Source organism: Poecilia reticulata, linkage group LG21 (genome assembly GCF_000633615.1).
Source record: "Poecilia reticulata strain Guanapo linkage group LG21, Guppy_female_1.0+MT, whole genome shotgun sequence".
NCBI lineage: Eukaryota > Metazoa > Chordata > Actinopteri > Cyprinodontiformes > Poeciliidae > Poecilia > Poecilia reticulata.
In genome coordinates, this window is record NC_024351.1 from 17,668,410 (window position 1) to 17,682,114 (window position 13,705).

The following is a 13,705-nucleotide window of genomic DNA, read 5'->3' on the forward strand; positions in this document are numbered from 1 at the left end:
CATCAAGCCAAAAGACTTCACGCTGTGCCAGCCACCAGAAACACCAGCTTTTTTTTTTTTTTTTTTGTTGCATAAAAGCACCATAATCTGTGTGTGTGTTCTTGGGTAAGATGCAGCAAGCAAAAAAACAGAAAGAAAGAAAAAAAAGCGGGTCCCAGATTGGACATCTTGTTTCTGAGTTCTCATCTGCAATCCTCAGCACCACTTCTCCATGCCCATCTGTGGACAAGTGTCTGAATCTCGATGAAAGAAAACAGCTGAGAATGAGAGACGGTTCGAGGAGGGAGAGAAACAAGCAGCGGGATCCATTTATTCGTGCTGAGGAACTCATTTTGATCCAGACGGCATCATCAGCATCAAGCGTCATTTCAGTGAAACTGGCAGCAACAAAAACTTGATTTTACTCAAGCCGACGAGAACAAATAATGGCGCCGCAATGAAACAACGCCCTCTCTGTCCAAGAGCAATTCATGGTGAGGTCTGCTAAACTAACCTGTTAGTAGCAATTGTGATGAATCAACTATTGATATAATCATTAACTGGAGTGTCAAACTTACAAAAGGTCATTTGTTAGAAGAATGACGTCCTCAGAGGAGTAATTAAGTCAAAACTGTAAAATATATATACAATTTGCACTTGAGATAAAAAAAAACCTGTCTGCATAGCTTTAGCTTCACCTGGATCAAATTCTTATTTGTATCTATGTTTAGCTGCATCCTTTGCTACAAATGATCAAGCGTACACTAAAGGTATGCTACGTTTTTGCATTTTTGTCAATACAATTTTTATTTTCAAATTTAAAAAATAAATGATATTTATTTGCATCTCTTAATGCATTTCTAATATAGAATTTAAAAAAATCTGAACAATGCAACTTTTTTTTTTTTATCTGACTAATCAATTACAGGGTTTCCCCTGGTCGCCCACCATGCTTTATAAGCGCCACCGCCAGGCTAAGCCTCTCTTTTTTTTTTAGTTTTTTTTTTTTTAAGGAAAATAAAATAAAATTTAAAAAATTTTCTTTTATAAGCCGGATTGCAAGTGTTTCTGTTGCTCCAAGCGTTTCACTATCAAAGCAGATTTATTCCTAAAAGATATGTTTATAGTTTATGCATTCAAAGCCGCGTTGCCTCGCGCGCTGCAGCAGCTGGATGTCTAAAGTTAACCTCAGCTCGGATCCCACGCTCCTCCTTTTACACAGGGTGACCGCTACGGATATTTACATCAACCCCCTGTGAGGAATTATGATTAGTTATGAGGAGTTATTGATTAAGGTAAGAGTTTAAACCCACCACGTTAGCTCTGGTTGCGCAGCTCTAGCTGAACAGCAGGAATAACTTGTAGTCGCGCTTTCAGAGGTGCATTGAGTGAGCGGGGAGAATGATGTATATTTGTGAACAAAACATTATGCGGCGTTTACATCTCAACACGCTGCCCAGCGTTTGGCCCCGTCTTCCCTGTAAAGTTTAGGTCTGTGTTCGCGGTTAGCCGGTGCGTTAGTGGTTAACGACCCAGTGCTAATCACTCATCGTGCAGGTTTAACCCGGTGAGGAGCTTTCGCGCTCTCCTCGCAGTCACGCATCACGCTGATTTTATATTATTTTATTATTATTTCTAGTATTATTTTTCCGGTTACACTAAGCACCAAACCGTATCAAATGTTTTGCCCACTTAGTCAAACAGAGGTAATGCGCGCGGCCACCGGACATCTGAAAAACTCGTCCAGAAACTCGACCAACCAAAATAGTTTCTGTGTCCCCTTGTTAAAAACTCAACAGACATTAAATGAAAGAGCTACTAAAACCACATTAGCAGCATTGAATTAAATCTCCCATTTGTGCGCAGTGCAGCGGATTTAACTCATCATGAAGGGCCGGTCCAAGGGTGTATGAGGCCTGGAGCAGAATATGACTTAGGGTTAGTGCGGAAAATACGGTAATTGCATTTGTGAACAAACGGAGCTGAAACTGAAAGATTAAACTCACAGCATCAGATTGTAGCTGTGGTAACAAATCAATCTGACTATGAATATTGTTCTTTGAACTTCTACAAAGTAAACTTGCCAGCTCCTTAAAATCTGACATATAAATGTTAAATAATTTAAAGTATTTTAATTTATATATGTTGAAACCCAGTGGAGGGAAGTAACGAAGTACAAGTACTTCGTTACTGTACTTAAGTACAATTTTCGTGTATCTGTACTTTACTTAAGTAGATTTAATAATGGGTACTTTCTACTTTTACTCCACTACATTTTACAGTAAGTATCTGTACTTTCTACTTCACTACATTTCTACAAAACTGTCGCGTTACTCGTTACAYMYMMGTSGCRTKTTGCTCTTTTTTTCCGTTAAAATGTGAAGTTCAAGGATTTAAGGTGGCGCCGTAAAATCCAAGCAATAACGTGACTTAGTGTCTGTTGTCACCCATCGGCTCCACCTTTACTCGCACGCGGAGCTCCAGACATGCGCAGTGGTTTCCTCTGAGCGTCAGTAATATAATAGCGCTGCATAAGTCATAAGATATGGCGACATGTAAAATCAGCAGCGCTTCGCTTTCACAGACGGTGGAACTTCGTCCAATTTTTAACGTCACTTGGAAGGAAAGCTTAAAGAAAGGTAAGCTCTGTGGACGTGATGCTAGCAAAGCTAGCTGTATTGACTGAGAGGTGTTGCATCTGCGATGAAAAAAAGTTGTCACTCATGCGCTAAATTATTGTGTGGAGGTGTTGGCTGAGGTGTTGCGTATATGGGACAACGCTGTGACCAAAGTGCAATATAGAAATATGACATTCAGGAACGATCCGATTCTTCTGGGCGGATCTTGACCAAGTCCTATAGTACTGAAGCCTCACTGAGAGCCGTTCTTTGTTCTTGTAATGCTCTGYGTACACTGCAGTAGCTATTTTATTTCATTAAAATATCTTTATATTTAATTGGCGAATAAATAAAACAAGAACGTAAGAACACAGAGCATGCTCATTGCTCTTTGTTTTCATCACCTGTCATGGTGGCAGACGTTGCAGCAGGAGGGAGGATGAGAACAGTCACGGTGCTCCTCCTGCTTGGTTACTTGTTGCTTATTGGGCCTTGGACAGTGTTCATAGTTGAGCGTTGTTAATTGCTATGTTTAATGGTGCAATTTCTGACATTGGCAATATGGGCAACCACCCAGGGTGTTATTTTTTTTAGGGATGGCAGGAGACCTCTGTGTATTGTGGCACAGAGATGAAAGCAAAACAGAATGAAGAGTTTTAATTGTCACTGGTTAAATTTATTTCAGCTCTAAGTATTTAATATCTAGGTGTTTTTATGGGAAAGTGAATCTTTCAGATCAATTTGAGAAGCAATTTTGATAGGTGCACTTAATTTTATTGTCATGTAGCACGGGGTGCTGGTTTTGATTTGGTCTTGGGTTCAGTGGTCTAGACTACAACTCTGCTACGAGGCTCCTTGGTTCCATGTCCTCCTCTGCCAGTTGGATTTCTTTCAAAATAAATGTGTGGCAAAAAAAGTGAAGTCAATGTTATGTTAGGACAGGAGACAAGATGTTTCCATCCCTGAAATTATGATGCATAGAATCACATATCTAAGTCTAAACTATGTTACAGAGTAAACTCAATAAAAACATGCTTTATCTGTGGCATTGTTCATTAAAMTGGCACATTACTGATGTATTAAAATTAAATACGATTGGTACACTTAATGATATTAGTGATTAGGCAATGCATTCAGCAAGTACTTTTACTTTTAATACTTAAGTATTTTTAAAAGCCAGTACTTTTTTACTTTTACTTAAGTAAAATGTTAATGTGGTACTTTGACTTTTACTTAAGTACATTTTTGACTGTGTATTTGTACTTTTACTTAAGTAAATATTTTGAGTACTTTCTCCACCACTGTTGAAACCATTATGTCAAATTTAGCAGCATTGATAATCTCAATAAACAAATGCTACATTTATACATCTGTGGTCTATGTTAAAATATTAGCATTTATGGGGCCCCTGAAGCTCTGGGGGGCCTGATGGAGCCACTGACTTAATTTGGATTTAACAGAAGTGGATTTTTTGATTAGTTGTTTTTAAGACTAATTGTGGGTTTATATAGCAGTTCACTGATGATGTTTTCCCATAACATATAGTTACCCAGTGATATTTTTACTTTTATTGTCTACTTAACATCTTTTAATACAAAAACACGGTGGACCGCCAGTGGACCGCCTCGGCGCCCCGACCACAGCCCTTAGCAAGTTTTCTGGGGGAAACCCTGAATTAATTGTCAGAATAATTGACACATTAATTGATATCTAACCAGTTGTTAGTTGCAGTGCTAATTTTATCCACAAATTTTTATGTATTTTTGGGAGATTCTACATGACGGATCAAAACAAACAACCGTTGCATGTTCATGTGCTAGAAAGGCCAAGTCAAAGTCCAGACATTAATTTAAATGAGAATCTGGCGAGATTCACAGCCCCCCTGTCTCCATCCAGTCCGACTGAGCTCCAGCTTCTTAGTGGAGAAGAAAGGGGGCAAAAAAAAATTTGGTCTCTAAATGTCCAAAGCTGGTGAAGATGTACCCAAAAACAATGAGAGGAGGTTCAGGCATAAGCCACACATTTCAGATTTATATTTGCGAAAACAGTTGGACAAAATAGGCATAATTTTTCTTTCCACTTCACATCACATGCTACTCTATCGGTCTACGGCTAGAAATTCCAATAAAAGACATTTAAGTATGTGGCTGTAATGTAACAAATGTGGAAAAAGTGCCAGAAGTCTGATCCTCAACCTTCTCCTCTCTCTCTCTCTTTTTTATTGCAAGACACTGTATTTCAGATTCTCTTGAATCTAGTTAAAAGTCAGGAATAATGAGCCCTCCACAATCAATGAATACAACTGAGGAGAAAAGGAATAGTGTGCCTCCTACTGCAGGCCCCAACACAAATCAGGCACGGCGCCAGCTCCGGTCCTGCCAAAAAAAAAAAAATCTGCTTAAACGGTGACTCTCATCCTGTGCACCGGAAATTCAATTTGTTCCATAAGCCCGGGAAGAAAAAAGCAATTATTCACAGTCCACACTATTCACAATCTGCTTCTTTAAGATAGATCCCTTCTTCTCCCATGCTAACAAATAAGCCCCCAGATTAGTGGTGTGTGTGGCTGCTCATAGGGGCGGCCGGTTGAAGAACAAAGATTAAGCCGACTAAAAAGCCTGTCAATCAGATTGAAAGATAAATTCAGTCTCCGCAAGACAAGCTGCGCGCCCCGCTTCCCCCCCCACACACACACACACAGTCCCCGCCCCCCGTCCTCCTCGCAGGACATGTGTAAAAAGCCACTAGATAATGGCTTGATAGCTGGATGTCACTTCGGAACATGCAGGAGAGGACTAAGCACATGTCAGAGGAACACTTCTTTTACACCAATTACACTACACAGAGCTCTCAAAAACTAACCCCCACATCTGATCAGCGGGAAGTGCTGTCAGGGGAGCCCGCTGAGCCGAGGCTCCAATTTACACTTGGGGTATTAGGTGGGACCCTAGCGTGACAGTGCAAAGTACAAGCCGAGACGCTTCCACCGCGACTTCAGCATCTCCCGGCCATGCGGGAGGCGAGATCCGGCGGAGCCGACAGTTGCTCATGTTTGAGTCATAGCCTTGTTTGCTTTGCATTTCTCACAAGAACAACACCTGCTGATGGGGAGTTGTGAAAAATGGGCCGCTTTGGTAATTGGGTCCCTGCTAAATTCAAGAAAGTTGATGGTTTAACGCTAGATGAGGTTTTGACAGACGCTGGCATCAACGCGGGATGAATGGAAAACGACAGGATAAGCCTAAACTGTGGGGACGGGGGCAGGAAAAAAAAAATCTTACCAAGTATTTTTTGTCTAGATTCTAGTGCAAATGTTTTAGAATACTTGAAATGAGACCAAACTAACTTACAAATAAGTTTTCAGCAAGAAATAGAAGTTTGTTTTAAGTTTAAAAAAAGTACTAGTTATAAGTGAAAATCTGCCCAGTGCCAAAACTAGTAAGATTGAGTTTTTGCAGTGTGGCGTATGCAGCTATCCGTCTGTTGAGTTCAGCAGGATAGAGATGCGGAGTGGACTTTGGTTGATCACCCAAAAAGTCTACTTTCTCCATCTTCCTCACATATAGTCCCATCTCTCAAAATATAAAAGAGGAATTTTTTTTTCAAGAACCTAATAAAGTGATATTCTTTGCTTCCTTTCGTAATTAACCTTCTCTTGAAAGCATCTTTTATGAAGAGATCTACAGAAAGAAAAATAAAAAATCAGCTGGCAATAGCAATCAAAAATAAAACGAGAAATGAAACCCTCTGAATGGGTCAGAAATAAGTGCTCCTCTTCAGAGCGGATGCTGTTACAGACTGAAGGGGACTCATTTTAACCATTTCCAGCATCAGTGAGATGGTGATAAATCGGCTCTCATAAAGCAAAGAAGCTGAAACAGAAGCTGTTTCAAAGTACCAGGCATGTTCAGCCTGGCACTTTGAAACATGATGGGACTCCACTGAATAAGACGAATGTGGAAAAACAAGGTGCTTTCCGTTTCCCTCTTCAAAGGAGTCTAATTCCATCTAATTAAGGAAACGGGCTGGATTTAGAAATGCAGCGATCTTCAACAAAATGTCAGCATTAAAGTAAGGAATATACACAGACTGATGTTTACAGTAAATGCTTTATATTTTGCTAATAACTAATAAAATTGCTATAGACAGTGAGCAGTCACTTCCTGTCGTCGTTTTGTGCTTGTTCCGACTTTGTGGCCTAAACCTTGTTTAACTCCAGAGCTGTGTAACGCCATCTGATTCTCAAACACAAGATATGACATTGTTTTCACACCAACACGCTAATTAATTTATATTTACAATAAACGAATGAATGTCTAAAACATTAAATCAGAGCTTATCCCCTCAAATATTATTTATTTTTGAATGGATTTTTGTAATTTCTTGATATCTTGTTCATTTTGAAGTGCGCAAAAGAAAAAGAAAAAAATTCCAATCTGCCTCAGGAGAGAAGAAATACACTGTTGCTGTTTTTAGTCAGGCTTTATGTGCAGAACTACTTCTGTTTGTGCTGTTTTGAGGAAAATAATTTCTGTATTTTACTATAGATATTTTACTGTTAATTCGGTCGAAGTCAGCTAAAATTCGCGTCAGCCGGTCAGAGATTTACAAAATCGACGAGCTGAAACTGGCAAACAAAATGTGTGATCAGTACATTTCTACTTGGCAGGCAAGGAGAGTTTATTTATATAGCAACAGTCGTACACAAAGATATCTAAAAAGTATGCCAAAGCAAAAGACTAATTGTTAACAAAAACCAAAAGTTTCTAAGATGAGTAATGACGGTTTTTGGTATGACAGCTAAATGAAGGGTTCTCACAAAAACCGGTTTGTGAGAACTAGCCTCCCAACAGGAAGTGGCATCATTTACTTTGTTCTGCTTCTTTTCCTAAAAGCTGCCTTAAAGTAATAGTTTAAAAACACATTCTATATATAATTGTATCTGAGCATGTGTGTGGAGTTGCTGTTTTTAACCAGAAGGAGCTTCATCCTGCTGTGCCATGAAGCTGTTGTTTGGTTTCACCGATGTAGAGGTCGGTGCAAACTTTGCTGGACTGGACCTCACACACAACTCCACTCATCTGAGGCTTTGGTGTTCCGCCCTTGGGATGAAGCAGCCTCTGTCTGAGGGTTTTGTAGAGTTTAAAATTCAATGCCCGACGCCACAGAGACAATCTAGAAACATCCAGACGTTACGCAGAGACACCTTCCCTGCTTTCCGAAGCCTTATTTGTTTTTACAAATTCAAAACTGAATGGGTGGCTTTCGAATTTCGTCGTTTCTATAATTCATCGAGGTAAATATTTTATTTGTTGGATTACTGTCTGCCGGTGCAGCACTACAGCGTGTGCAGCATGAAGACCGTTATTCAGCGAAAATAACTCAAACCGTCAAATAATGTGGATTTCTTACAACGACCTGAACAATAGGTATTGTTGGAGGAGAATTCCTACGACGAGTCGCACAATTACGCCTCAAATTGCAGGCTGCGCTCAAAATCCAATCCGCTTCCATTACATCCTTCAAGGTCTCAGAACGGAAGCAGGTTTTAAAAAAAAAAAAAAAAATCGAGCAAAAAGGGGGCGGTGGAGTTTGGACTGCAGCTTTACAAAGCTACAATCTTGGTGTTATAACAGTTTTAAGATTCAATAAATCATATGCATGAGTTTCCATTTCAAACCCGGTGACGTTTTCATGCTTCTGCCTTTCTCGTGCTTCTCAAGCGGGCACGGCTGTTTTAAGAAGCACGCTGCTCTTATTATAATATTAATGAACAAAGGAGAGGGCAGGCTCCATAATTCATGGTTAGTTTAAAATTTAACCCTCAAGTGGATCTTATTTCATATCTATAGTTTATTCAGAGGATTTGGTTTTAGAAGGCTTTTCTTTTTTTCACATTTCTTTAGGTCTTAAAGGACACATTATACCAGTTTTCTTTTTGAAGACAATTTGAAAAAAAAAACAAAAAAAAAACACAAAAAAAACATTTGAGATTCTAGGTAAAATGACCATGACTAGCTTATACACAGCAGTAAGGTAAAACATCTCAGTTTTTTCAGGCCTGCCTTAAGATAAATTTATGATGCATCACTCAGTTACAATCAATTGCTTTTTAAGACCATTATCGCTTTATGAGCGCACCTGTAACGCACCAAAACCGAGGTAAGAATCAGCAATAAAACAGAAAAATACAGTCAAAATACACCTTGAAGGGTTCAAAAGTGTTTGCATTTCCTTCACGGTGCGTTGAAATTGCCTTCCCGTACTTTTCATGTTTTTACGTTACAACCACGTCTTCCACAGCTCAGGAGAACCTGCCGACACGACAACGACTGGTGCAGGTAAGAGCTTTACTCAACGTTTTGACTTACACGGAGGTCTGTCACGAGAAATTGTTCCAGAAGTTTTTGTGATAAACAATAATGTTGTTTTGAGACCATTTTCATGTAATGCACTAGTGATGGCATAAGAACGTAAGAACACATTCCTAAAGATCAATAAACTTTAAATTCTATTGAACATTTAACACTGGAACTGGAAGACATTTTGAATATGGAAAATAAGTAAACAAAACAACAGAAACTACAAATAAAATGGATTATGAAGTCTGTAAACAAAACTGTCATTCAAAAAAAAAAAAAAAAAGAGAAAAAAAATTATGCAAATGGAAATTATAGCGGTCCCTTTAACTTATTATGTGATTTTATTGGTTTATTGGTTTATTGGTTATTGCGACAGGTCTACTTACAGGCACAAGGTGGAGACAATCTAATGGCGCTCAACACACCATCTAAACCAAAAAGTTGCGTTGACTATAGATGGGAAAATATCTATAAGAGTCCAGCCTGACCACAGGGTAACGGCATTGATCTAACCAAGGTTATTAAAACATCAGATTGCTGTTACAAGTTGAGATGAATAAAAAAAACAAAAAACAAAAAAGAAATAATCAACTCTAAATTGCTCTGTCAAACTGCCGCTATAAGCCGGGAACTTCACTGTCAGTGGATTTGATTGCGTTTTCCACAGCTGTTGCTTATCTCTGTGGTGTCAGCTTCTGTTAACGTGTGTATGTGCGTGTGTGTGTACATGTTTAATGATGAACACAGATTTACAATTTCCAGATCCTTAAAATAAGCCTCGCTCTCTTTGTTGGAATACACGTAATTAGAGAGTTTAATGGTGGTGTATTATTAGTCTATTTCCTTCTGGAGTTAGTCAACTCTGATCGCTGAATAAAAATTCACAGTTAATAAAGAGCAAAAAAAAAAAAGAGTTCTCTTTCCAATTCTGAGGTAATGTGAAAACAGGATTAGGAAGTTGTGTGGAGGTGAAAATGTCTCAGCTGGATTTTTTTCTAGCTATTGACAAGGGCTTTATTATATATGCCCTTTCACAGGTAAAATAAGGGGGTTAGGATACGTTTCAGCACAGTCAAGCCTGGAGCGCCTGCAGGGATTTTCTTTTATTTCTAATTATACAACTATTATTAAATCTGCGAAAGCCACAGGATCTATAACCTCGCTACATTTCCTTTGATACCAGTCACTGCAATGCTAACAACAGTAAGTGATGTTGTTTTCTATTTCACAAAAAAATGAAGACAGAGACACTTTGGTATGAAATTAAGAAAAAGGAAGGAAATGCTTTTAAAAAAAAATATTAACTCCACTAAACTGTTAGAGCAGGGGATTTACGGTTAAATTACAATCTGCGTTGAAACGACCTCAAACACCTGCAGCAGAGTCAACAAATCACTTCAATCGTCAGCTTTCAAACTGAAGTCCTCCACAATTTTGCCTTGTAAACAATGAAAACATCATGCTTTTGACGCATAATCTACTAGATTCTCAATCTTTCCTCCGTTCATTTGGTGTACTCCTGCGTCGCCTGCAGAAGGAAGACTGAGAAGATGGTTACCAGAAGTTGCTGGTGGTCCACCACCACCGGAGGGTAGGTAAGGGCCGGTTCCGTCTCTTCCTCCATCCTCCCGGCTGGCGCCAACAGCGGCTCCGACGTGATGGACTTGCTCGTCTGTTCTCGGGAATCATCTGCAACAAGAACAATGCCGAACTGATGGGGAGAAACATTTATGCGCTGACTGTTGCCAAAAAAGAAATCGAATTGCTCGTGCTGTTAAGGATTGAAAAGCACAAAGTGGACCATATTTTATGGAACAAACTATCTGCCTTTCACCTTTTGGCTTTCTTCTTGCCCATTTATGACAATTGGAGAAAAAAAAAGTTATTTTGATTAAAAAAAAAAAAAAAAAAAAAAAAAAGAAGCTCTGCCTGTGTGGGGAGTGGAGGTGGTATAGCTAAATTATCTCCAGAGACAGGAGCCACAGTTTGTTTGTTTATCCACTTGTGTGATCGTGCCATCCTATGACGGCTTAACCATATTTAATCAGCAGCATTCCCTCAGTCATGCAGCTGGCCTCAGCTTAGCACATCGCAGACTGCACGGCCGTAACCAAACACACAACTTTTGGCTCATTTTCTAACTTAAACACTAGATTTTTATTTCAATATACGAAAGGGTCAAAAGGTGGAAGACAGGAAGGGAAGGCTTCTGGAGTTTCTCGAATGAGAAGGTTCGATATTTGAACACGTAGCCTGAAAGATTTCTATTCAGTTCACGAAATGATTCAAAATGATAAAATTTTTTAAGAATCAACCCCATGTAATGAAGATGGAAAAAAAAGTGATGCGCCTCCGCGGATGTATTATATTATAGGCGATAAATAATGGGCAACTGATTCCACGGCAGAATGTATTAATAAAAAATGTCAACATACCATTAAAATGTGAATAAAAATAAACAGTACGCAAGTGCGGAGATAGACACTAGGTGGTGGTAGAGTGCCTCCTTTTTTTAACCACTAAACAAAAAAAAGTGCCCTTCTGAAAGTTTTTTTTTTTTCTTTAACAGTGTAATATAGTGTGTAAAATCTCACACTTTTGAGGCAACCGGAAGATCCAAGTCTGTTTTCTTCAGTTTTTTCTTTTTTAATAAAATGACATAAAATGTCACCACTGATTCTTAAAGTTAAATAACAAACATTTTTTCACATTAAAGCAATTTGGCACTATACAGACAAAAACTGCTATGATTTGATTGATGTAATATAATATAAGCATACATTTGTTATATTTTTGGTGCTATTTATGTGGCCCTCTGGAGTCTAGGGGGCCACATAAGTTACGGCGAATCGTTTTTAGCTCCCGGGCTTCAAGTTTGACATGTGTTCTATGAAAAAAAAGAAGCAGGAACGATGCGTATGAAGTAATGCAACTTTATAGGATATAACGGAGAAGACGCTTTTCGGTTGCAGTCGTTAAATATTATCTTGCATAAATACAGACCGAAAGCCGGGAGGATAAAAAGGATTTCTGCACAAGAAATTGCGCAAAAGAGAAACACACGTACCTTCTTTCCCTTGATCCTCCTCAACAGTCTGTGTAACCGCGCCGTCATCCAGGGGATGCTGCTCCTGAGTTTGCTTACTCACATTTTTGTCTTTGTGCTCTTCCTGTTCTGGCTTATTGCAGCCTTCAGCCGAGCTCGGAAGAGTTCTTGTGTCGGTCTCGTTGCTTCTCTTGAGGCTCTGTAAATCTACACTGTCCATCGACTCCGTCCCATTCATGCAGTCCACTTGTGAAACCTCCGCTTGTTTAGGCTGGACCTGAGCATCTGACGACTTGATCGTTTCCATCAAAGGCTGGAAGTCGGCCTGCTTGGCCAGACTACCCTCCTCCGAGTTGGGCGGAGGAGTGCCACAGAGGCGGTGTTGTTCTGTGCGTTTCTCTGGGGTCGCCGCTCGCCCTTCTTTGGCCGCCATCGCATCCTCCTCTTTAGGCTTTGCGTCATTTCTGCCTTCAACCACAACTGGGGGTTCGTTGGAGCTTTCCTCTTCTGTGGACGGGCCGTGCGGATGATGACCGTTGGCTTGGGGACCTGGAGTGTCACACGACGATTCCTCATCCTGTGTCAAACACGAGTCACTGGGAACTGCAGCTTCCGCCTCCTCTTCCTCCTCCTCTGTTCCTTTCTTGTAAATTTTCTTCTTGCGTATGATGCCGCGCTTCCAAGATGGCCGCCTGCAAATCTTCCTCTTCAGATGATCTAAGAGGAGGAAAAACAAACAAGATTCAAATCTTAATCAAATGCTCCCACCCTTCTTTAATGTTATACCAATCCTTTATTTTATGTTTTTCCATCAGTTTCAGATCAGTTTGAACTGGAGGCAGAGTTTCTGCAGCTTTCACAGAGGCATGTGAGGATAAAGCTATAGCCATAAACAATAATATTGTTCTTTTGAAACCATTTTCATGTAATACAATGATAATGGCATAATAATGCAAAAACACATTCTTAACATCTTTAAATTCTGAGAAAAAATTGACACTGTAAATTGAAGACATTTTAAACATCTAAAATAAATAAACAAAAATAACAGAAATGATATATAAAACAAATTATGAAAATTGCTCTTCCAAAAAAAAAAAAAAAAGTTCTAGTTCTAGTTCAGACCAAAGAACCGGACAGTTTTTCGGTAGAAAGAGAGGTAGAAGAAAAGAGATAAATCATGTAAATGAAAATTATTGAGCTGGTTTTAATTTAGCATGCAATTAATTAATTTATTGCGACAGGACAAGCTTCACAAACAAATTTAAAACCTTTTAAGACCATTGTAAATGGAATTTACGAGCTATATATCTCAAAAGAAATGTACGAACTTCGTCCAGCCAACTGGTGATAAATTTGCACTTCCCCATGATAGACGGAAAAACGCCAGCTAGCAAGGGTATGTTAGCAGTGAGTCACAGAAAGCAATGAGGACCTCTGCGTGTGACTCAACCTATTGCCTGACGGAAAACTGCAGTGAGAAAAGAAAATACAAAGTTCATGATCATTTAGTCCTACCTGTGACTAACTTATTCAAGGTAAACTTACTTAAAAAAATAAATAATTAAAAATGATGACATTCTAAGGCCTTAGGTATGTGAATTTAAGACTTACGACCGTGTCAAGTCTCATGAAGACTGTAAAATACTTTACAGGTGTTTTCTGATCGCTGTAAAATTAGCAGTCAGCCCGGCTACGTG

General features: G+C 39.3%; 1 protein-coding gene across 1 annotated transcript in view; it reads right to left on the bottom strand.

Moving 5' to 3' along the window:
- The window catches only part of atad2b (ATPase family AAA domain containing 2B), an 86,358-nt gene that overhangs the window by 21,701 nt on the left and 50,952 nt on the right, over positions 1–13,705 (bottom strand). Inside the window, exons 25-26 of the mRNA XM_008398289.2 lie at positions 12,027–12,722; positions 10,518–10,648 (exon numbers count right to left, since the gene is read on the bottom strand). Coding sequence (XP_008396511.1) covers positions 10,518–10,648; positions 12,027–12,722 — 827 coding nt within the window. The remainder of the gene's footprint in view (positions 1–10,517; positions 10,649–12,026; positions 12,723–13,705) is intronic.